Below are 25,359 nucleotides of genomic sequence, written 5' to 3'. Positions count from 1 at the left end.
GATGGGAAAAGCTGAAGATAAAGAAGAAGAAGACGGAGTGGCAACATCTCCCATAAATGACGCCTAACAGGTTAACATAAGAATAAGAAAATGATACAAACACTATACAGGTGGAAGTTTTGGGTATATCCTACATTATAATTGGCATTAGTTCTAAAATAATCCAATTACATATGTTTTATACTCTTAGATGCTCCACATTGTGAATTTTACCATAATTCTATATAAATTTGTGGTCAATTTCCCTACTATACCAAGAACTGTGATAAAAAATTACAACCTACCAGTAATGAAACGAGGCACATTTGTTGAACACAGTACATTCTCCTCACTTTCTATAATACTGTACTATAAAAGATTAAGTTCCTCACTGCAAGAAATATAAAATTTACCTGGTCATTTTACTCACCTCTGTTTGCTTTCTTTTTGCAGGCATGTTAATTAACATATTTTTAATACTGCCAGCACCATGTCTCACTGCTGAGCTTTCTAAGGACTTGCTTCCACCTTTTTTCTTAGACCCCTTTTTATCTTTGCCTTTAGAAAGGAAAATAGCATCCCCGTCAGCGTCCTCCTCATCAAAAATTTCACGTCCATCTTCAACATATCCTGAACCATCTGCAGAATAAAATATCTAGTTATGAATATATTAGTTCTAAATTTTTGCCTCTCTTTGCTTTTCATTCTATCATATGATTACATATAACATAATGGATCATCAGATCATTTAGCATAATATATGGAATAATTCTACAAAAAATAAAAGAAAAAATTTGGAGTAAAAATCCAATTTGGAACTAACAATAATGCCCTAACATGGATTCAAGCTTATTTTTTTATCTTCCACTCTTCTCTCAAAGTCAAATCGATATTTCTTTTTTAAGTATTTACAGTGCTAACCCGCTTTTTCGCGCTTCATTTTGTTGTGGATTTTTGTGGAACACATTATTCACTTTTCCGCAGGGGAACTTTGTTATTTGCAGATTTTGTATATAACATTATTACAGTGTAAGTACACTGTAAATTATTTTCATCATAAAAATCTGTATTTAGTCACAAACACAATATGAAAAACTGTAGTAACTAGTGATATAAACAAAAAAGTGAACTAGTAATAATTCTAATTGTTTTTACCAATATATAAAGAAAACGGGACGACATCAATATCATGAGAGAATATGGCTATGCTTATGTATACAAGGGTAACTTGATTAGTTGTCAAATGTTCTGTAAGACAGATTGATTTAATTTGTTTTAAACATTTTATAGATTTTTTGCTGTTTACAGTAGTAGTATTTTAAAATTAGTAAATCATTGTTATAAGCACTTTAGGGGACATATATGCATAAGAGCAACAATTGTAAAAGGGTACTAATCTAAGATGACTTAGGGTGTTTTGGGATGATGGTTTGGGGTGTATTTTTGTTTGATTTGATATTAAATTGTTTTAGTATGATAACTTAAAGTATATTTTTGTTTGAACTACTAAATTAGGCAGTGAACTTTTAAAATAGACAGTTATAAACACTTTAGTTTAGCGGGTACAGGGTATTTGGCAGTTACAAGAATTTTTAGAGGGGATTTTGCATTTCTGCAATGGGTTCTGGAACCTATCCCTGTGAAAAAGTGGGGAGCACTGTACTGGTATTGTGATCTCTTGTTTTTTTGTTATTCAAGCAAAGACAAGAGGCTTTTTCATTATTTTATTAATAACTGTTAACAATAAGCTGTATATGGTTAACTTCACTTATCTGGCCTCTGAGAGTATGCTTCAAATGAAAGACTGCCTGGTGATGCAAGCAACACCTAGACCCAATGGCAAGCATCAGCCAGCCATTCTCACATTCATGTAAGCTGAACAGATGCTCTGAGCCCTATGCAGATGGAGGGGTGGAGGAGTAAGGGATTACACTCATTCTATGATCAATGAGTCGGTATGGAAAAACTTGTACAGTATTGTGTTATAACATACTTGTTTTATCATATCCTCATCTGTCATGTATACAGCTGAAATGCTCCAGGTACGAAGATGAGTTCCTGTTATCGCAAGAGAGTTTGTGGAGCTGTTTATGGTGGAAACCTAGGCCCTTAGCACCTCAACAAGGATTTACTTATGATACTTAAATACCCCAGAAATTAAAGCTTAGAATTTGTATTTAGCTTCTGGTTTGAGATAAGCAAAGAAAAACCATGCATACAAGTGAGGTGTTAGAGACAAGGCCTGGAAAAAATCAGTTCCTCGTTGGACGGGTCGGTATAGTCTCCGGCCAGCCAATGAAGAATTAGAGGAATTTATTTCTGGTGATGGAAATTCATTTCTCGGTATAATACGGTTCGGATTCCACAATAAGCTGTAGGTCCCGTTGCTAGGTAACCAACCGGTTCTTAGCCACGTAAAATAAGTCTAATCCTTCGGGCCAGCCCTACGAGAGCTGTTAATCAGCTCATGGTCTGGTTAAAGTATACTTAACCTAGAAAAAATCTCTGGATGCCATATAGAAAAATATCACTTTCAGGTAATGTTCCCAAGCAAGGTTTCACTCTTACCAGGCTTTCTCCCAGTCTGCAGTTTGTTCAAGGGTCTTTGTAATGACTTATGACTTTTTTTTTTTTTTTTTTTTTTTTTAGCTATCTTGGGGTGATATACAAAGCCCAAATGCTACAATAATCTGTCATGAAAAAACCTATAGACATCACATAAGCTCAAAGGTCCTCCACATAGCCTACTTAGGCAAGAGTTAGTAAAAGAAATGGCTGCCAAACTCTGTCCTTTTTTTTTTAAGTAGGGAAAAGCTGATGGTTTCACTTAGGACTGGACTTGGTGGCTAAAATCCAATGCAAGAAAAAGAAACCTCCTGAGGTTACGTCATCACCAACAAATGACCATCAGTATTAAAGTAAAGTTCTCTACAGCTGGAACGGTGTAGCCACTTCTGTAAATTCTGGAAGATAAGAGCCTATAAATGATGCCTGTTTGCTTGAGGAATCATGAATATCACTGTTGCCTACTGTACAGCATCAGGGCCATCATAATGTGGTTGGACTGTAAGGATTAATTGACCATTGATTGCTGCCACCGTAAGAGGACCAAGTCTCCACATCTAAGAATACTACATTACAGTATTATTAATTATTATAATTATTAATATTATTACTAATTATTATTTATTATTATTATTAATTATTAATATTATTTATTACTATTATTATTATTCAGAAGTAACCTATTCATATGGAACAAGCCCACAAGGGCCACTGACTTGAAATTCAAACTTCCAAAGAGTATGGTGTTCATTAGGAAGAAGTAAGAGGAAGTAAAGGGAAATACAGAAAGAAGAGATCCCACTTATTAAAAAAGAAAAAACAATTAATAGAAAATATATTAAAATGCAAGAACAGTAGTAAGGTAGTAATGCATTGCATTTTCGTTTGAACTTCCGAAGTTGCAACTGCATGACATCCTCTGGGAGGATGTTCCACAGTCCAGCGGTGAGAAAGAGAGAGGAAGAGAGACTCTTCGGTCAGGTGCTAACCCTCTTTTTAATTATGACAGTTACGCCCTCATCCCTCCCCCTAAGTCGGATACAGAAATAGGTCAGGGATTGGACTAAAATCTTACTAATTCACTATATTTTCTTTAATGAATTGATATTTTGCTGTGTTTACATTAATATTAGTATCTGAAAATTAGTAAATCATTTATTTATCATACAAAACAAATAAACATAAATATTACATATGCATAAAAATTCTCTTATCTCAGTAAGAGAGAGAGAGAGAATTATTATTTTTATTATTAATGTTATTTAATCTTACTAAACTTATTATTATTTGAAAATTGGTACTGTAAATCATTATTTTACGATAAAATGTATATGAATGTACGGTACAATATTGTCACGAAAATAATATGAAAATACAGAATATTGCTCTACAAAAAAATCCGCGAATGGGTGAGTTTTCAAGCGAATAATTTATATAGGTTCCACAGAAAATTCCACGAATCACCGAGTCTGCGAATTGTGAGAACGCGAATCTGGGGGGCTTACTGTATATATGTTCCACAGAGAAATCCGCGAATAGGTGGAGCCATGAATCCGGAACCACAAATAGACGGGGGTCCACTGTATACAGTAGTTGTTTCTACGACCTAACAAGCTCTCTCCGTTCACGATCAATTACAGCATTTCGTTCAACTACGATTCATATACTTATCCAATCATAACCTTTCCCTCAGCAAAAACATATCGTGAGGGTCAGTAACCCTGGAATAGTGCCTATTATGGTAACTCTTACCTTACAGATTCTTAGTTCTTCCCTAGAGGAGTGGTAGAGCTTTCGACTGGCACGCTGTTGGCCCAGCGTTCGACTCTCCGAGACGCCAAAGAAGAATTAGAGGAATTTATTTCTGGTGATAGAAATTCATTTCTCGTCATAATGTGGTTTGGATTCCACAATAAACTGTACGTCCCGTTGCTAGGTAACTAGTAGGTTCTTAGCCACGTAAAAATAAGTCTAATCCTTCAGGCCAGCCCTAGAAGAGCTGTTAACCAGCTCAGTGGTCTGGTTAAACTAAGATATACTTACAGATTCTTACTGAACAAATATAAAAAAAAATGAAAGGATACCCAAAAACAAACCAATAAAAAAACAGTACAATCTGTCAAACTCCTACCGAAACCAGTGAGAGAAGTAGACTGACTGGCTACGAGTGTGTACCTATCGGTCCCCTAGTGAGGGGTGGGTAGAGGGATAGAAGACGGATATTCATAGAAAACCGAGTGTTCTCATTTTTTTTTAATCTGTCGAACTACCGCTGGCATGGAAGTAACAGCTATATAATGGAGATGTAAGGTTCATTTAAAAAAAAAAAAAAAAAAAGGTAAAAAGATCTATGTCTCTGGGTAACAACACCTTGCTAGAAGGGCATTGGGAATGAAGTCTATTATGTTGTCAAAACATGAGCTGACAATGTTGGATCTGGTGGAACCAATCACAAAACAAGACAGGAAAGTTAGCTGTGGGAACTGGGAAACAGCCAATGCAGTTAGCAGCTACTACAGACAGCAATGAGCAAATTATGCTAATTTGCCCATAGAATAGATGACGAGGCTGTAAATCAACTATCAGGTAAAGCAGGAAATGGGCAATCCAAAGTTGCGCATGTAAGGAGTGCAGGTATGCTAGTCCATGGGTAGGAAAACAGGTGTGCCAATACATGGCCAGGAAGCGTCAGAAGTAGGAAGGTATAACTTGTACCAACAATGAATAAGGCAGGTGTTGGACAAGGCAAGAAGCCTGTGGGCATGCCTGGAAACGGGCCAACTGACATATGAGAGATACGCACATCAAGGGAGCTGCATGTGCTGAACACACAACAATTAAATAAAAAGAGACCAGGCAGTGGTAGATAACCCAGGCTGAAGGAAAGGGAGACACTGAAGCAGGTCAAAGCAGGAGTAACACTTCCTTGGAGTCCTGATCACCATCTCCCACATCAGGCAGTGTCACCACAAGTAGGCAGCTACTCAACACAATTTGAGTAAAGGATAGTGTCAAGCACATGCCAGGGACCGTAAATGTAGGCAGGCACAGGGCACCAGTTGGCCCTACCTCTGAACTTTTAAAAGTTTGCTATAATGTAGCAACCACAATGAAAGAGGTAAATACTTGAGTATACATAATAATATGACTGCACATGAAATTTATATAAAAATTAAATTAGCTCATACATACAAACCAAACAAATCACTGACAACTGCTATGGTATATTATCATACGGATACTAAAGATAAAATATAAGTGATAATGTTATAGAGAAATACAAATCATTATTAACTTAATATTATGTACCAATTACATAATACAAAAGGCATAAAATGGAAAATGATATTTTTATGATAAAATAAAGTTTTGTACATACTTACCCGGCAGATATATACTTAGCTATAGTCTCCGACGTTCCCGACAGAAATTCAAATTTCGCGGCACACGCGACAGGTAGGTCAGGTGATATACCATACCCGCCGCTGGGTGGCGGGAATAGGAACCATTCCCGTTTTCATATCAGATTTTCTTCCACCTGTCTCCTGAGGGGAGGCTGGGAGGGTTATTAAACGTATATATCTGCGGGTAAGTATGTACAAAACTTTATTTTACCATAAAAATATCATTTTTGTACATGCAACTTACCCGTCAGATATATACTTAGCTGATTGGCACCCTTGGAGGAGGGCAAGAGACAGCTAATAACTAAAATACGGGAAACAACATATGTTGTAGGAATAAACAAAACCATGGTTCTTACCTGATTGGGCAGAAGACTTCATGGATACTGTCTATGAGTCTGCATGCCTCAAGAGCTTCAGCGAGGAAGTGACCTAAGACTGACAGCCCTTCGGGATCATATCAATGGGGAAAAAACCCCCTTACATGACAGAGCCTGTTATGGATCGTGTCAATGGGGATTAACCCACTTACAAGACAGAGCCCTCTACCTGAATCATATCAATGGGGGCTATCCCTCTTACATGACAGAGCTAGGTAATAAAACTACAAGGAGCTAACAACCAAAACCAACCACCTGACCAAGCCTAACCTTGTTAGTAATACGAGATGAAAGAGAGAGACCCTCAACACTCTCTTTCAGCCGACCATAAAAACACAACAAATAATTAAAAATAACAACCAAAAAACTAGATTAAATAGGATTAGCTTCAGCTCCTTGACCCAGCACCGAATCCGCGGATACGTAAGCTCCTAGAGAGAAGCACTTCTCATATGTAACACTCTAACATCTCTCAAATAATGAGAAGCAAACACTGAGTTACATCTCCAGTATGTAGAGTCCACAATAGACTGGAGGGACCAAGACTTGTGGAAAGCCAGAGAAGTAGCTATGGCTCTCACCTCATGAGCATTAACTCTTAGGAGCTGAAAATGTTCGTCTTTGCATGAAAGATGAGCCTCCTTGATAAGATCCTTAATGAAGAAAGCCTGGGCGTTCTTGGAAATTGCTCTTGAAGGATCCTTGACCGAGCACCAAAGACTTTCAGTGTTACCTCTGAGCTGTTTCTTTCTCTCCATATAAAATCTAAGACTTCTTACTGGACAGAGTGTGTGTTCTAGCTCCTGTCCTGAAAGATCGGAGAGTCCCTTGACCTCAAAACTCCTAGGCCAAGGTTTTGAAGGGTTCTCGTTCTTTGCTAAGAAGAGAGGCTGAAAGGAGCAGATCGCAGAGTCCTTCTTAAAGCCTACAGAACCTTCCAAAGCTTGTAATTCGCTCAATCTTTTGGCAGAAGCAAGAGCGAAAAGAAACAACGATTTTCTGGTTAAATCCCTGAAAGAGGCAGATCGAGGAGGCTCAAACTTATCAGACATCAAGAATTTTAGGACCACGTCCAAATTCCAGCTGGGAGGTCTAGGGGACTTGTTTTTAGAAGTTTCAAAAGACCTTATAAGGTCGTGAAGGTCTTTATTATCAGAGATGTTCAGACCTCTGTGTCTAAAAACTGAAGACAGCATGCTCCTATACCCCTTGATGGTGGAAACCGCCAGGTTACACTGCTCCCTTAGGTAAAGAAGGAAATCCGCTAACTCCATTACAGAGGTACTGGAAGAGGACACTTTCTTAGATCGACACCATCTCCTAAAGACTTCCCACTTCGACTGGTAGAGCGCAAGGTAGAAGATCTTCTGGCTCTGGCGATAGCCTTAGCAGCCTTCTTAAAAATCCCTTCGCTCTAACCAGTCCTTCGACAGTCTGAAGGCAGTTAGGTTTAGAGCGGGAAGGTTCTTGTGATATCTGTCGAAGTGGGGCTGTTTGAGAAGATCGCTCCTGAGAGGGAGCGACCTGGGAAAGTCTATCATCCATTCCAGTACCTCTGTGAACCAGTCCCGGATGGCCAAAAGGGAGCGATCAGGGTGAGCTTGGTGCCCTTTGACTAAACGAACTTCCTTATTACTTCCCTATTATCTTGAACGGGGAAAAGCGTAGCCGTCTAGACCGTCCCAATCTAGGAGAAGGCCGTCATTGCTACTGCTCTGGGGTCCGAGATTGGGGAGCAGTAGTTCTCCAACCTCTTGTTCCAATGGGTGGCAAAGAGGTCTATATGAGGTCTCCCCCACAGGAACCACAGCCTTTCGCAAACCTCCTGATGAAGAGACCACTCCGTGGGAAGAACCTGGTCTTTCCTGCTGAGCAGATCCGCTCTCACATTCCTTTCTCCTGAACAAATCTGGTGAGGAGAACGATGTTTCTCTCCCCGCCCACAACAGAAGGTTCCTTGCTGCAATGTACAGGAGAAGGAATGCGTCCCTCCTTGCTTCCTGATATAAGCCAGGGCTGTGGTGTTGTCGGAATTGACTAGAACTACTGATCCCTTGACCAGAAGTTCGAATCGGGCAAGAGCTAGATGAATGGCTACTAGCTCTTTCATGTTGATGTGCCAGGACCTCTGATCCGTGTCCCAGGTGCCTGACACTTCTTCCGAGCCTAGTGTCGCTCCCCAACCCGACTGACGCGCCTGAGAACAACACTAGGCGAGGGCTCGGCGGTTGTAGAGGAATTCCTAGACCCAGCTCTGTGGGTCTAACCACCAACGGAGATGTTCCTTTACTTGAAAAGAGATCTGGAAGGAATCGACAACTCTTGGGACTTCCGATCCCAAGATTCTTTCAGGAAGAACTGTAGAGGTCTGAGGTGAAGCCTTCCTAGAGAAACGAACTGTTCCAGCGAGGAAATGGTCCCCAGCAGACTCATCCATTCCCTCGCCGAACAACTGTCTTTCTCTAGAAAGTCTGTCACTTTTTGAAGGCAGCGTTCCCTTCTTTCCAGGAGGAAACGCCGAAAACCCCGAGAATCCATCCGAATCCCCAGGTAGACAATTTCCTGCTGAGGAATCATCTGAGACTTATCGAGGTTTACAAGAAGTCCTAGAGACTGGACCAGGTTTAAAAAGTACAAGAAAGGTCCTCCAGACAACGGTTCTTGAATTGGACCGATTAGCCAGTCGTCGAGATACAAGGAAATCCACCCCCTCCAAGTGCAACCAGTGAGCTACATTCCTGAGAATGGTCGTGAACACTTGGGGAGCTGTGGAAAGTCCGAAGCACAGAGCCCTGAACTGAAAAGTTCTGCCGCCTACCATGAACCTTAGGAACTTCCTGGAGGAGGGATGGATGGGAACGTGGAAGTAAGCATCCTGAAGGTCCAGGGACACCATCCAATCTCCTTGACGAAGAGACGACAGAACTGAAGATGTCGTCTCCATAGAGAACTTCTTCTTTACGACGAACGAGTTCAGGGAGCTCACGTCCAAGACCGGTCTCCACCCTCCCGAAGATTTTGGCACAAGAAAAAGCCGGTTGTAAAATCCCGGGGAGTGAAGATCTTGTACCGGTTCTATGGCAGCCTTTTCTAGCATTTGTTCGACGGCTAGCAGAAGGGCTTGCCTCCGCACAGGATCCTTGTATCTCGCCGATAACTCCCTCGGAGTTGTTGTCAAGGAGGTTTTGGAAAAGAAGGGAATGAGGTACCCCTTCCTCAAAACAGAGAGGGACCATTCGTCCGCCCCCTTCTGTGCCCAGGCTTCGGCGAACTTTAGAAGTCTGGCACCTACTGGAGTCTGGAGGACTTGCTTTTCACTTGGACTTCCTGGAAGGGAGTCCTGAAGGTCTAGATCTTCTTTCAGGTCTACGCCTCCTAATAGACCTGGATCCTCGAAAGGGCTCCTGAAAGGGGGGCTTCTCCTTCTTAGCAGGTGGAGCAGTAGGTCTCATCCTCTTCGACGACTGAGCCAGCAGATCCTGAGAAGCCTTCTCAGACAAAGAGCGAGAGACCTCCTTCACAGTCTCTTGTGGGAAAAGATGGCTAGACAAAGGAGCGTACAAGAGGGAAGACCTCTGGATAGGAGAGACCGATTTAGAGAGGAAAGCACTGAATACTGACCTCTTCTTAAGCAGGCCAGTGCCGAACAGGGAAGCGATCTCCATCGAGCCGTCCTTCACAGCCTTGTCCAAGCAAGACAACACACTGCTGAGGTCCTCCATACTGACTGAATCCTCTTCAAGACTCCTCTTGGCTAAGGCCCCTAGAGACCAGTCCATGAAGTTAAAAACTTCCAGCACGCGGAAAAGGCCCTTGAGGAAATGGTCCAATTCACAAAGTCCCCAAGAAGCCTTGGCCGAATTAAGGGAGAGTCTTCTGGAAGAATCCACAAGCGAAGAAAAGTCAGAGCCAGCAGAAGAGGGGAGAGCTAACCCCATCGGCTCCCTAGTCTCGTACCACATTCCCGCTCTTCCCGAAAGCCTAGAGGGAGGCAAGGAGAAGACAGTCTTGCCTGCATCCTTCTTCGAAGAGAGCCACTCTCCGAAACCTTTAAGCGCTTTCTTCATGGAGATCGTAGGACGCATCTTGACTAAAGAGGAAGATTTGAGGCCTTGGTGCTCGAGAGCACTGAACCCGGAGAAGGAGGAGAAGCAGGCTTGAGGGAATCTCCATACTCCTGAACCAGTAGAGCTGTCAACCTCTTGTAATCGGAAATGGTGATATCCTTAGGGGATTCGTCCTCCGATAACGCCTCCAGGCCAGAAGGAGGAGGAGAACGTCTAGAAGTAGAAGGGCACTTGCCAGAAGAAGAGCGCCTAGAAGGAGAGGAGCCTTTGTCCACTGGAGACCGACGATCCGGAGAGAAGCGCCTGCAAGATGACTGGTAGTGATGGGCGATACGATTACTTTAATTTGACACGATACCAAGTATTTTTAAAATCAGTATCGGTAATATCGAAAAACCGATACAAGTACTGTAATCTCAGTATCGGTTGTTATGAGTACTTTTACTGAAACCGTTTTTATAGCTCAATTGGCATATATATATATATATATATATATATATATATATATATATATATATATATATATATATATATATATATATATATATATATATATATTTATATATAAATATGTATATATATATATATATATATATATATATATATATATATATATATGTGTATATATATATATATATATATATATATATATATATATATATATATATATATATATATATATATATATATATATATATACAGAGAGAAAGAGATTTAGACATTATTATACTACTATTTATGCTATATTTGAATAGGGGTAGGAATATGTAGTGAGAGGTTGTAATGAATCATGCATACTATCTTGTATTTGTTTAATAAACTGACTTCTTTCCTTTGTATAAAATAAAAGAACTTCATGCTTAATTCTTGCAATCTTAATACCAAAGGGTGTCAAACATTTGTATTATATCTATTCAACTTCCCTCTCTACAGGCTAGCCAGCAATAGCGAAGCTATTTTTCAGTAGTAAATGATGTCCGGCTTCACCGGATTACAAAAGGACGAGCTCGCTATCCTGCAGATGGAAATGAATGGACAAAGTCCGAATCCTTTGATACCCTATTATACCATGATGAAAAGTGCAATATGCATACCATAATGAATATTATACAAATTCCACAGGGTACTCTCCTCCTTGAATTGCAACTGAAATATTTTTTCCTGTTTCAAAATAAAATTAGAAATTTGATGAAAGCTTGTCCTTTGCCCTGTAGGCCCAGTTTGGAGGGGGTTGCTTTTTATAATGCAATCTAGGTGTGTGTGTGTGTTGGGTCTTTGGGTGTTGTATGTAGTTTATGTATTTGCATCATATATTATGGCATGTGTATATGCATATTTATTATTTATTGTGTGTGTGTACACCCAGACGTGAAAGTCCCAACCTTCCATTATCCTTTGTTATTAAATTGTAAGAAGACCAAACAGACAATTCCTCCACCCCAACTAAACTGTGGTTTGTGGATGTAGTAAGCAGGAACCATAGAGGCTTGGAGACTATAAAAGTCTGGGTGTAGGCTACTTGAACCAAAATTACTTCTTCAGATAACTATTTAGAAATAGCACCATGTTTACATTCTTTGGTTTGATTCTGGCACGCCTATCAAGAATAAGCTGTCCTGCTTGTGAAAACAGGCGTTCAGAGGGAACTGAAGTAGCCACTATGCCGAGATATTTCTTGGCTAATCTACTGGACACTTTTAGACACTCTTCCCTGCTTTTCCACCAAGCAAGAGGATCTGTTTCTCGATTGAGCAATTGCTCCTCACTGTACAACCTCATTTCGACATGAGCATCAGCCATTGAAGAGCGTTCCTCTTTATTTTCTCTCACATGCCTGATCAAACATTGACCATATTCCTCTGTCTTTCTGTGTAGGGGCTGCTAATGGACCTGGTTCCTGCACTTGCAAGGTTCCTTGAGTTGTCCTGATACTTTGAAACTCCCGGATGATCTTCTCCTTAGTTATCCTGGCATTTTCAGAATTCTTAAATGGGAGGGACTTGAATCTTGGGTCTAGATATGTACTGGCTGCAATGGGATAGTTTTTGTTCTATGTTCAAGAAGCGTGTCCTACAAGACTGTGTTAGATGACTCGCTAATTGTTTCCATTCTTTGCTAGGTCAGCAGAAGTACTTAGAAGCAGTGTTGCCAGTGGGATAACTTTTGATATGGATACATACTTCTGAGCTGATATTTCCCGCGTCACTTCTTCAAATGGTTGAAGAGCAGTCATGCCATCCTTAAGCTTTTCTAAGTCATCTTCATCCAGGCACATTGTTGGTTTTCCTAGAAAGCAAAGGGCTGTTGTGACTGCCTGAGTCTGCTCCAATATTCTCTGTATCATGTAAAATACAGAATTCCAACGAGTCACCACAGAATTGATAAGTTTGTGTTCAGGGACATTTAGTTGTTGCTGAATTTCTTTTAGTTTGTCCATAGCCTTGGTGCTGTGATGAAAAAGGAAACAATGGTACTGCACTTCTGTATAATTGGTCCTAATGACTGGCTGGAGTTCAGTGAATCTTGAACTACCAGATTCAGTAAATGAGCAAAACATGGTATTTGCTTGAAACCTGATTCACGAACCCCTGCTACCATGTTAGCTCCATTGTCCGTGACAATAGCTTGCACTTTGTCAGAAATATCCCACTCTTCCATTTCTGCCATAAGTTTTTGAGATATTGCATGAGCTGTGTGTTTCCCTGGAAAGTGCAACGCATTTAGTGTGTAAGATCTCAACTCCCAGTTATTGTTTATATAATGGCAAGTTAGGGACATGTAAGCCTCCCCTGCCCTGGAAGTCCATAAATCTGTTGTTCAGGACATAACTCGATCAGTGACCTCTGCTAAACAAGACTTAACATCTGCTTGTGCCTTTTCAAACAACCTAGGAAGATCAGTCCGTAATAGGGACCTTCTACTTGGTATATTATAGCGTGAGTCCAACTCTCCAACCAATTCAGTAAAAACCTTCATCTTCGACAATGGAGAATGGCTGAAGATCAACAGCAACCATCTTCATCAGCTTCCTTGTAATAGCCTTGGCTCTGGGATGTTCATCTGAAATAAAGATTTATGTGGAGTCAGTTAATGCTTGGTAATGGCATCAGCCATAACAAGTTGATGTAGGGCCTACAATATAGGCCCTATATTTTGTCTTACCATATGACTGACAATACTATATGTGTCTTGTGTTCATATTATTAAGTGTGTTCATATTATTAAGTGAGATGGTATATGGCATTAGGCCTACAGCATAATAACCATATGGGCATAGACTTCACAATCTCTTAGGCGAATTTTTATTTTACATACCTGGATATTTGCCAACTTTTGTGAAACTATCGATAATGTAGGCTGTCTGCTTGTAGAGGTAGAGGTAGAGGCAGTAGCTTTCTCCTTTCCCTTATCCTCTATCGCTGCTGACTCCACGGGATGTTTTTTCTTCAAGTGTTTGAACATATTACTTGTGTTCCCACTATGCTGGATAGCCTTCTCCACATATTTGACACGTTACTTTGAGGGGTCATCTTGGCCATCATCATCAAAATGCAACCACACCGCATTCACGTTTTCTTGGCATAATGGTAACGGTAACTTAAAACTGTAAGGTGTCAACCCGGCAGCAGCAAGAACTAACAGTTTGACACTGATGAGTGACGATTGACAAATGATGATTCGGGCAACGGGTAGGCTTACTTGTACTGTTCATGATCAGATCAGCACTCAGCTCAAACTCCCTCCCACCCCCCAGTCCTTAATATCCCTACCCTTACCAGGTACACATGCACACATTAAATTTTAGTAAAAAAAAAAAAAAAAAAGACATACTGGGACCGACATTATTCTCCTTAAACGATATATAGTTAGCAATAACATTGCCTAAGTGTTCCAGTACAGAAATACCGATCACAGGCATTTTGTATCGATACATTTCGATACAGAGGTGGTATCGGAAATATCGATACTTAAGTATTGATACGCCCACCACTAATGACTGGCACCTGACATGAGAAGAAGCTCGAACGGAAGAGGAGCCCTTGCTGGGAGAGGGGCGCCTAACAGACGAGAGGGAGGCTGGAGAGGAACTTCTACAAGGCGAAGAACGAGCAGAGCGTTTGACTGTGGAGAAAGTCTCTCCAATAGGAGAGGACCGACGATGACGAGGGCGCGAGCGCCTGGGAGGAGAGGCGCTATCCGGAGACGAAGAGCGCCGAGGAGAGAAGCGCCTACAAGGAGAGGAGCGCCTACCAGGAGATGAGCGCCTAACAGGAGAGGAGCGCCTACAAGGAGAGGAGCGCCTACCAGGAGAGGAGCGCCTGGACGGAGAGGAGCGCCTGCAAGGAGAGGAGCGCCTACCAGGAGAGGAGAGCCTGGAAGGAGAGGAGCGCCTGCTGCTGGAGGGGCGCTTAACAGGAGAAGAACGCTTCACAGAAGACGACTTGCTGGGAGAAGAGAGTCTCTTGAGGACTTGATCGAAGAGAGGCATCCTTCCGACGAAGAGGAGCTCTTTGATAAAGAGCCAGCAAGAGCAGCCAAGTTGAGCCTGAGGCCTACCAGGATCTGCTTGGTGGACTCCTGAACACCCGAAGAAGAGGAGGGAGATCTTCGAGTTCTCTTCTTAGAAACAGGAGAACCTTCAGGGAAGCGCTCAGGGCTAGAGTCCAATGCGTCTCCTCTAGGAGCCTTCCAAGACCTCTTCAAAGGACGAGACTCTTCAGCCGAACTCCAACCACGTTTAGGAGAAGAAGAAGCAGAAGAAGAGAAACACTTCTTTAAGATCCTTTTCACGGCGATCTAAGGCAGCCTGGGGACGCGTCAACAGGCGCTGCCGAAGGGACGCCTGACCGTTGGGAGCGCTCTTCATCCCCCTTGCGGCTGTCGACATTCCTCCTCCACTGGGTCTGGGAGTTTGGAAGAGGTCTAGGCCTAGGAGCGATGCGGAGCCGGTCAGACGCCCCCTCCACTACACTGGGGACACTACACACATCACTATCACTTCTCACTTTCTTTTCCTCCAAAGCGCGCATCTGCAACTGCATCTTACTGGATCGTAGCCTTCATTGCAGCCATCTCCGACGGCTAATCCACAGGTTCGATTTAAGGGAGAAGGAGCTGAAACAACTGGAGTGACAGGAGAATCTGGAAGAGTGTTAGGTTCTAAATCTACCTCCTTGGAAAGAGACCTACTAGAGCTTCTAGAAGAAGCCTTCCTAACTCTGTCCTTCTCCAACTTGCGTACATAAGAGTTCAACGCCTTCCATTCCAGTTCAGTGAGATTCTCACATTCAACACACGTGTTCTCAATAGAGCAATCATTCTCCCTACACCTCGAACACACAGTATGAGGATCTACCGAAGCTTTCGGTAGTCTCACCTTACAATCAGACCTAACACACACACGAAACACAGGTGCAACACTCTGATCAGACATTCTTAAAGAAAATACCAAAGCCGAAATCAAAAACAGTCCACAAAAGCGTATGCCAAGCCAAAGATCCAATACGTCACCAAAGGTCAGTCCAAAATAATCCTCAGCAAGCGAAAAATGAAAGTCTAAGCAGAAGGAACCAACAACAGATGTTGCCGGAACCAGCGACAGAGAAAATCTGATATGAAAACGGAATGGTTCTATTCCCCCGCCACCCAGCAGCGTGGTATGGTATATCACCTGACCTACCTGTCGCGTGTGCCGTGGAAATTTGAATTTCTGTCGGAACGCCGGAGACTATAGCTAAGTATATATCTGACGGGTAAGTTGCATGTACAAAAATACAAACGTATCTTTTTTGCTGCGCAGAAAGCATTACTGGAACATAAGCAACTAAAATTTGTTATTTTTAGCTCTATCTCACACTCAAGGCCTTATTGTTAAAGAGCAAGAATTCATATACAATATGAGAAGTTAAAGTAAAATGATCAGTAATTACAATGGAGAGAATTAATCATGACAATGATGGGATAGTAACATCAAGGAAGAAACAATGTAAACCACACCCAAATCTTGTGTGCTAACTGAACCAATCATTAACACCAAGAAGCCCCAAACCACATTAGTGAACTACAAATGCAGACAGCAAGACATGATCATACTTATCATTATGAATGCTTTTGCTTCAACTTTTCCCTTTAAGGGACTAGACATGGCATAAATTCTCTCCATTCCTCTCTGTAAAGCATTCTTTTCTGCCAGAACTACCATCAGGTCTAAGTCTTCACGTATCCCCTATGATTTTCTGGGTCTACTGCAGGTCTTTATCCTGTTACTTCCATATCTACTATTTTTCTGACCAACCATCCACCCTCATCACATGTCCCGTTAATTCCACCACATTTCCATCACTTCCTCATATGTAAAATGATCTTCCCACTGTATTCAAGCCATGAATCTTGACATTCTATGATCACCCATTTTCAAAATCTAATTTTCCTTGTTAGTACTCTTGTTACTGCTGTCTTATCAGTGGCCATGTTGTGGCTGCAAAGTCATACATGCCTTGTGTAGACAAACAGCAGAGACATCGTAAGTCTCTGCTCTCTACAAATGGGGCATTTTTATTTACCAGTAATCTTGTTAAATCTCTTCATTTCATCCATACTGCAGCTACTTTCTTACAGCTCTCTAAACTGCTCCAGTCCTGTGTATACCCAGGGTGAAAGAGATGCTCTACCTTTCAAAGCTCTGCCCATCTATTGTAACAAGGATCTCAACTTCCCTCTTTTCCCCATTCACCCCTGTAATGCTTTTAATACTGAAAATCTCTTGCTCTAACATTTAGTACATAATACATGGTTCAAATACCACTCCCCTCCCCATGCTTACAGCAGCTCCCAGGGGCACCCTTTACCACACTCGTTTGTAACTTCTTCCACTGCTGAGATAAAACAAATGGTTCTGTGCTGATAATTGATGGAGACCACTATTTGTCTTGGATTCTTCTGATGACAAGGCACTGCTGCCGCCCTAGATCTAGCATTATGGTTGAAAATATTTCTGTTTTAATAAGCATTTCTGGAATCCTATGTCTTCATAATGCCCATTTATTTATTAGTCTCACTATTCTGTCAAATTCCTGTTCAAAATTTACAATTACATGTTATACTCTCTTCTTGGAGATGACACAAATAACTTACTTCCACTCATTAACTCGTTGGCTTTCAGTTAAGTAATATTAAACAAAAAATAGTAAAAAAAAACACTGATAATCCTAAAAGATGTTAAACATTCACTTCTTTTGTCTTTAATCGATCAATCAAAATTACAAGAAATCTGTACAGATCAGTTTTAAATTCAGAGAAAAATGGGCATATAACATGAAGAAGTCCAAGCTGGAGCCAGCAATCTAGAAGACTAATATAGATAAATGAAATCTGGATGGTGGGATACCTGGGAATCTAGGCAGCACTGGTGTCAATTCTGAGTTCTTTTTTATTTCTTGGAGCATTATCCAAGAACTCACACCAGTAGTGTCAGGCATATGTATGATTAATGGGGTTGTGATGCTTCAAATAAGGACTAGAAATACAGCAAGCTACTAATAACAATTGTACTAAAGAAAAGCACCTCCAATAAAATACCAAACATTTCTGCATCTTTGGATGATGTACCTGAGAAAATATGGGCACTAACAGGTACAGTATTATAGATTTATTCATTGAAAAATAGTCAAAATATTACAAACCATCATCAACAATCCAATCATCCTCTAGTCGATCTTGGCGACGTTTGGAGTATTCGCGTTCATCTACCTCTTCATATACATTCACCACTTCATTGACCTGTTAAGATTGCAGCATTAAACTTTCAAAACCTGACAAAACATTTACAAGAATCAAACTTGTGACTTTAACTGATTGTTTAATCATGCATGACATCAGATACATGACTTTTAGAGCAACAATAGTTATAAATGATTTGTTTAACCAGACCTCTGAACTCTTTTTAGGGTTCTTCAATCGGCTGGGATAGAGCAACAATAAAATGCTTAAATTTGTCATAGGACTTACTATGTAAAAATATGGTTTCATCAATCTTAGTCTTTGAACAAACACTCAATAACTTTAACTATGGTATAACAATCTATGTTATCCAGACTGAGAAACCCAAAAGCAGTTGATAATGTGAAATTCAAATAAAAGAAATGTTCTATACAGAGCTTAAGTTAATTTACACCTATAGCTTAGCCCACCTTGGAATATACTCAACTTACCGTGCGAAAAAATATGCTGGATTAATAGAAAAAACAGAATTCACTGAGACAACAACAACATCACACTAGGTTACCAAGAGCCCAACATGATGTCACTTGGCAGTTCAACTTCTCACCTACACCAGTCTCCCAGAGCCAAAAACTATATGAACTTCCATTAGTCCCTGTACCCTCTTATTCAAGGAGCATACAGTTGTTTAAGTTTCCTCCCACCTCAGCCAAGAGTCCTTATGCTATCACTCTTTCCCACCTGTGGGCCTGAGGACTATGCATTCGCCCTTTCGTCCATAATTTCATTGAGATAACAATGTGCAGTAATTACACTGCAAGATATTACATTATCAATATATAGACAGATAGATAGTAAGATAAAAAGAGTGATTCCTATGCTTCCTTCCCCAATACCATGCCAGCCACTGATAATGGCCCCAAGGTACTACAACTTTCAAACACTGTTTCAACTTATTTCAAATACTGAGACACGAAGATAGGTTCGCACTTCCAGTAGGCTGACTGCAGAATGGAAGTGAGGGACATATCGTGCCTGAAAGCTACTGCGGTAGAGACTGCCCCGATGTCATGTTCACTTTAAAAGTAGGCAAAATGTCTGCCTGAATCTGACAGTGTGCCTCAGAAATTAAATCTTTCACAAATAAGGACAATGTGTTCTTAGTCAGAGGGCGAGACCGGTTCTTGACAGAGCACCTGAGGTTACTGAACGGCCCTCTGATCTCCTCAGTCCTGCTCAGGTAATACCTTAAAGCCCTAGCAGGACAAAGAACTCTCTCTTCTTCCTCAGAGCCAAGGTGTCTGTCAAGTTCTTAATGGAGGAAGAATAAGGCCTGGCCTTGGATGGGCTCTCGTTCTCAGCTAAAAATCCAAGGGAAAGTAGCAAACTGTGTCTCCTTGTTAAAAACCTACCCTTTTATCAATGCCTTGGATCTTGCTAATACGTTAACAGTAGCCAAGGCCACGAGGAAGAGAGTCTTCCGAATAAGGTTTCTCCGAGAAGAGGAACGAAGGGGTTCAAAAGAGGGACCTGTCAGCCACTTCAACACTACATCCAGGTTCCAGGAGACCAGATCTTCCTTTCTTTGCTTAGACGTATCAAAGGACTTGATGAGGTCATTAAGATCTGGGACTGATGCAAGATTCAGGACCCCTGTGTTTAAACACTGAGCTAAGCAGAGCTTGATACCTCTTACTGGTGGAGGATGAGAGATTCCTAGATCTCCTTGGATAAAGGAGGAAATCCACAATTTGGATCACAAATGTCTCAGACAAAGAGACATTGAGTCTGAGACACCAGCTTTGGAAAATCCCCCACATAGCCTGATAGATGCAGCTAGGAAATCAAAGCCTGCATCTTGCAATAGCCTCTGCAGCATATCTTGAAAACCTTTACACTCTGACAAGCTTCTGGACAGTCTGAAGCCTGTCAGGGCAAGAACAGACAACTCTTTGGTATCTCTTAAAAGTGAAGTTGTCAGAGCAGACACAGTTTTTTGGGGAAGGAGTCTCGGAAAGTCCACCCACAACCGTAGCAGGTCCTGGAACCATCCTTTCACGGGCCAGAACAGGGCTATGAGAGTCATCGTGACGTTGCGATGAGCCCAAGACTTGTTCAGCACTTCCCTGGCTATGTTGAAGGATGGAACAGCGTAGAGGTCCAAGTGGGACCAATCTTGCAGTGTGGCATCTGTTGCCTATGCTAGAGGGTCCGGGACTAGAGAACAAAAGAGAGGAAGGCGATGGTTCCTTGAGGTGGCAAACAGGTCCAATGTCAACCTGCCCCGTGGTTTTGCAGATTCTGATAGACCAGGGGATCCAAGGTCCACTCAGTGGGAAGGACCTGCTTCCTACAGTTCAGTCTGTCTGCCAGTATATTTAATTTGCCCTGAATAAATCTAGTGACTACACTCACTTGATTTCAAATTGTCCACAGCAGAAGGTCTCTTGCTGTCTGGCAGAGAGAAAATGAGTGAGTGCTGCCTTGCTTTTGTATGTAGGTTAGAGCTATGGTATTGTCTGAATGGACTACCACAGTCTTGTTGTGAACTAGGGTCAAGAAGCACTGAAGCCCTAAGCAAACTGCTTTCAGCTATCTAACGTTGATGGGGAGGTTTTGGTCTCCTGATGACCACATCTCAGAAACTTCCCGGTTCCCCAAGAGGACTCCCAAACCTAGAACCAAGGAGTCTGAATAGAAGTCTAGGTCTAGGCTCAGAGGATGAAGGGCTTTCCTCCTGAAAATCTACGTTTGGACTGCCACCATTGCCGGTCCAACTTGATCTCTGGGTTTATGGGAAATGCGTGGGTGCCTGGCTATGTTTCCCTGTCCCAGTTGGCCTTGAGATAGAATGGCAAAACTCTATGAAGTTTGTCTAATTTGGCAAACATCCATGGATGACATAGACCCCAGTGGATTCACCCACTGATGGGCTGAGCAAGACAAAAGGGCTAGGAAACTTGTGGACCATCTGAAGGCAGCTGGTGATTCTCTTGGCAGATGGGAAAGCCCAAAAAGTCCGAGAGTTGAAACTTATCCCCAAATAGAGGAACTCTTGCGACAGGGTCAACTCAGACTTCTGAAGGTAGATGATAATTCCCAGTTCCTAAGAGAGATGTTCAAGTCCTTCATGCACTTTTCCCTCGAAGGGGATCAAGAAGCAAGTCGTCCAGATATAGAAGACTGGCTCGAGGACTTTAGTGGACACTTGAGATGCTGTAGAGAGGCCGAGCATGAAAAACTGGAAGATTTTCCTCATTCAAGGGGAGATAGGCGTTTGGAGGCACTGACATGGGCAAAGAGTGTTCTGGAAGATGAGCCTTAGATGCTTCCTGGAGTCCGGATGGATGGGGAAGTGGAAGTATGCATCCTGCATATCCAAGGTTATCATCCAATCGCCCTAGTGAATGGATGAAAAGACTGGTTTGTCTCCATCTCGAACTTTGTCTTCTGGATGAAGAGACTGAGGGCACTTCTTGAGGACTGGTCTCCAAACCCTGATGATTTGGGAATGACAAACAGACTGTAGCAGAAGCCCTGGACCCTCAATTTCTTCTATGGCTCTTTGAAGGAGAGAGGAGACCTCTCCAGAAGGGCTGAATGTTTTTCCGAGCCACCTGAGACTCAAAATGATGGGAGAAGGGGGAGGGGGCGCTCTCACGAATGGAATGGAGTAGCCACTCAGAACCATGACAATCCACTGTTCTGTCCCCTGATACTCCACAAAAGGGATGTTGCTGAAGACTTCTTCCTCAGCAGAGACCATCTTAGGAACATTGGAGCGGGTCCTAGACAAATCCAAAAGGGATGTTGGGGCATTTGGAACAAGTGTGCGAATCCTTGGGGAATTTAAGATCTAAGATCCTAAGTCGACTTCTATTGGAAGTCTGACTTCTGGGCCTGAGTGATTCCTTAGTGGAAAGGAAGTACCATAAATCTCTTCTTCAAACCCCCAAAGAGAAAAGAGCCACAAGTTCAAGAGGACCATCCCTGATGGTCTTGTCTGCACGAGAAAGGACTCCTGGCCAGTCCGAGGAGAAGTCTCCAACTAAATCATTGCAATCTTCAATCTTGTTAGCTAGCATTCCCACTGTCCAGTCCAAGAAACTGAAAACCTCAAAAATTTCAGAGGTTTTTAACAAGGTGGCCAAGTTCTGCCAACAAAATCATAATTTTTGCCGATGAAAACTCTGGGCATCGGGATGAAAGAGCTTCCTCGGCAGCGTAGGAAAGATACCTCCTACGGATTAAGCATGATGAAGGAAAGGCAAAGGAAGCCTTACCTTGCTCCCTCTTAGCAGAAAACTAATCTTCAATCTCCTTGAGTGCCTTCCTAGAAGACAAAAGTGCCATTATGGGGAGCCTAGGTCTGTCATCTGGATGGCTGCTCATCAGCAAGGTCAAGGCAGGCGAGAACAGAGCTAGCTGGAGCCAAAAAAGGGCAGGAAAGCTCGCCAGCAAAATTTGAAGGAGAGCTGCATAAGCTAGGAGACCTGTGGTTGGAATCAGGGCGCTTGGCGCTACGAGCAGGAGACTGGTACTGAAGAGTTGGCGCCGGGTGCTCAGAAGCAATATTTAGTGCCTATGCAGTTATCTGTAGGTATTAGGGATTCTACCGAAGTTCACTGTCAACAACAACAAATGCATATATGAACAGTGTTTTGACCAAAACCCACTGTATCAAAACAATGTGAAATAGCAGGCCTATGCTATATTGTACTTTCCTGGTGCAAAATATTTACTGTTTTGAAATGCATTCTGAAACTCAATCCAGCAGAGCTAATTAGAAAGGATTATTCAATACAAGAAAATATTAATGAAAAATGAATAAATAACAATGACCCAGTGCCCGTAGTTCAAAGACATCATGTATTCCTGACTTCTGCAAGCAGTATATACAGAATGAGGGTTGATAGTGTCAGTATGTGTTTAATTTAATGTAAATTAATTTGTTTTGAATAAGTCACTTTGGCAGTAATAATTTTTTTGGAACGTAATGACCCTGTTTCCTCCTCCCCGTCATTTCTGACTTGTTGTATAGTTTTAATTACAATGAGCTTGTTTTATTTTCACGTGTGGTGTTGGCCGGAGCTGTATTTGGCGCTGTAGTCATTTCTGGACCATTAACATTGTGAGGGCGTGACTTATTTTGGGATTACGAGATCTGCCTTTCTCCAGTTGCTGCTGCTGACCTCCTCTGAGAAATTGATTATTCTCCAGTCTGCGCCCTTGGTTCAGTTATTTAGCCAAGGGGACCTCTCTGCCAACTGGTAAGGTGTGATTACCTGTCGGACGGCCATGTCCATTGATCGTCTTGCGACGTTAAAGTGATTCTTTCTTCTGTCTGCGCCCTTGGCCCAGTGTTTTTGCCAAGGGGACCTCTCTTACGTTTGGTAAGGTCCTAGGAAATTATATTATTCCCCTCGACCCGTGATTTGATGGCTGTGGTGGCCACTTCCACCGTTTAGAGCTCACTTAAGGGAAGCAGTTTTTTTTTTTGATAAATGTTTAGTGTGTAATAAGTTAGGTTATTCTGTCTTTTCAACATTCTATTACTTTCAGGGCCCTCTCTTTAAAGTTTAATTGCATAGTCTATCTTAATTTGGTGTAAGTGTGTTTGTTATTCAATGTTTTCAGTGTGTGGTTGATTTTTGTGTTTATTTAATGTATTTTGTAAGAGGCTCAGTGGTCATTTCTTTCTAAAATTTTGTAGTAAATATTAAGGTTTTATTCTCAGTTTTTCTTTATCCTCCTTGATTCCATCTCTGTGCACTCTGTTGCCGCCATTCCACCTATTGTGGACTTGGTCGTTTGTGACTTTATTTGTATTTTAAGAGACTTGTGTATGTTTGATGGGCATGGGCCCATAACAATAGTCACATACAATATACAGTAATACAGCTTGCCCACATGTGATCAATCTTATGAGAAGATCATGTACCATCATTCTCATACTAGTTAAAATCATAACCAACAAATGAGACAAAGTTGCCAACCAACCTAACCAAAGAATATTAAAGATTAGCTGATAAAAGAATACAGGCATGGTGGGTCATTTACCACATATTTATTCACATCAAGTGTGACAAGAACAACCCATAAAACTATTTATAAGTAAAAAAAGTGACATTGAGAGCTAGCCTGGTCATGCAAACAATTAATGTTTTGATGAAATGTATTCCAAAACATTTGATTTTGACTGTGATATATACAAAAACATGAATCACTTGTGTTTTGCCTTTTGCACAGTATTCCCAATAATGGACACCTCGGATGTCTGACCTGAAAAATAAAATTTCATGAATATTTTAGTACAGGATGTATAATGTAACGGTGATTGAGGGAATAGTGCTTTGTCACTTGATAAAATATAGAAAAGCACATACAGTATAGTAATTTACTATCCTTTATTGTGGTCAACAAGAGTATTACTTTTTAATGCTACATATTTATTCACATCAAGTGTTACAAGAACAATGTCCTAATTTCCATAAAACTATTTATAGAGTAAAGGGTTCAGTGGTGGGAAAGGCTGGCCTCAGAATGGACAAAGGTAGGCCTAGAAATTTTCACTTATTACTTGCAAACAATTAATGTTACATACAGATGAAATGTATGGATACAAACTGTACTCATTAGAGATTATGACTGTGATATATATTTCAAAAACATGAATTACCTCATACTTGTGTTTTGAGCCTTTCAAACTACTGTTAAATCTTTCCAAAGCACCCAGCAATGCCAGTTCCCAGTCTAAGCAAAGGGACCATGTTTGTCTTTCAAGCATAGGGATGCAAGACTGATGAAGCCAGGATGAGGCTGGTCTGTTAACCCCTTAACGCCGGCCTATTTAATGCTCTCATCGGATGTCTGACCTGAAAAATAAAATTCCTTTTAAAACAAATTTTAGAGAATATTTTAGTACAGGAATCTGACAGAAGACAAATCATCATTCCAATTATAGAGTACAGTAATGTGAATACATTCCAAAGGCTCCAAACAACTTGGCAAACACCATCCAGTCACTACAGAATATTCACTAATAATGTGCGAGACACAGCAAAAGTCTGGTTTACTGGTTAAAGATACATATACTGTATTTTTTTTTATTAATCACCCATGTTTTTGACAACTAAAAATTACAGCCTAACATTTTGGCTTTTTGTCAGTCACAGCAGATGTTAAGACCAATTCCAAGCGTAAGGAAAATGTTTTTTTTAAAGACATCATTGCCTTGATACCAAT

General features: G+C 41.3%; 1 protein-coding gene across 1 annotated transcript in view; it reads right to left on the bottom strand.

Moving 5' to 3' along the window:
- DNApol-alpha180 (DNA polymerase alpha catalytic subunit) overlaps nt 1-24,901 on the bottom strand; it is a 309,561-nt gene extending 284,660 nt beyond the window's left edge. The window contains exons 1-3 of the mRNA XM_067088444.1: nt 24,794-24,901; nt 18,078-18,174; nt 410-618 (exon numbers count right to left, since the gene is read on the bottom strand). Of these exons, the coding sequence (XP_066944545.1) occupies nt 410-618; nt 18,078-18,174; nt 24,794-24,901 (414 nt within the window). The remainder of the gene's footprint in view (nt 1-409; nt 619-18,077; nt 18,175-24,793) is intronic.
- Between the last annotated feature and the right edge of the window lie 458 nt (nt 24,902-25,359).

This window comes from Macrobrachium rosenbergii, chromosome 44, assembly GCF_040412425.1.
Source record: "Macrobrachium rosenbergii isolate ZJJX-2024 chromosome 44, ASM4041242v1, whole genome shotgun sequence".
NCBI classification, from domain to species: domain Eukaryota; kingdom Metazoa; phylum Arthropoda; class Malacostraca; order Decapoda; family Palaemonidae; genus Macrobrachium; species Macrobrachium rosenbergii.
This window is presented reverse-complemented; position numbering and strand designations above follow the sequence as displayed.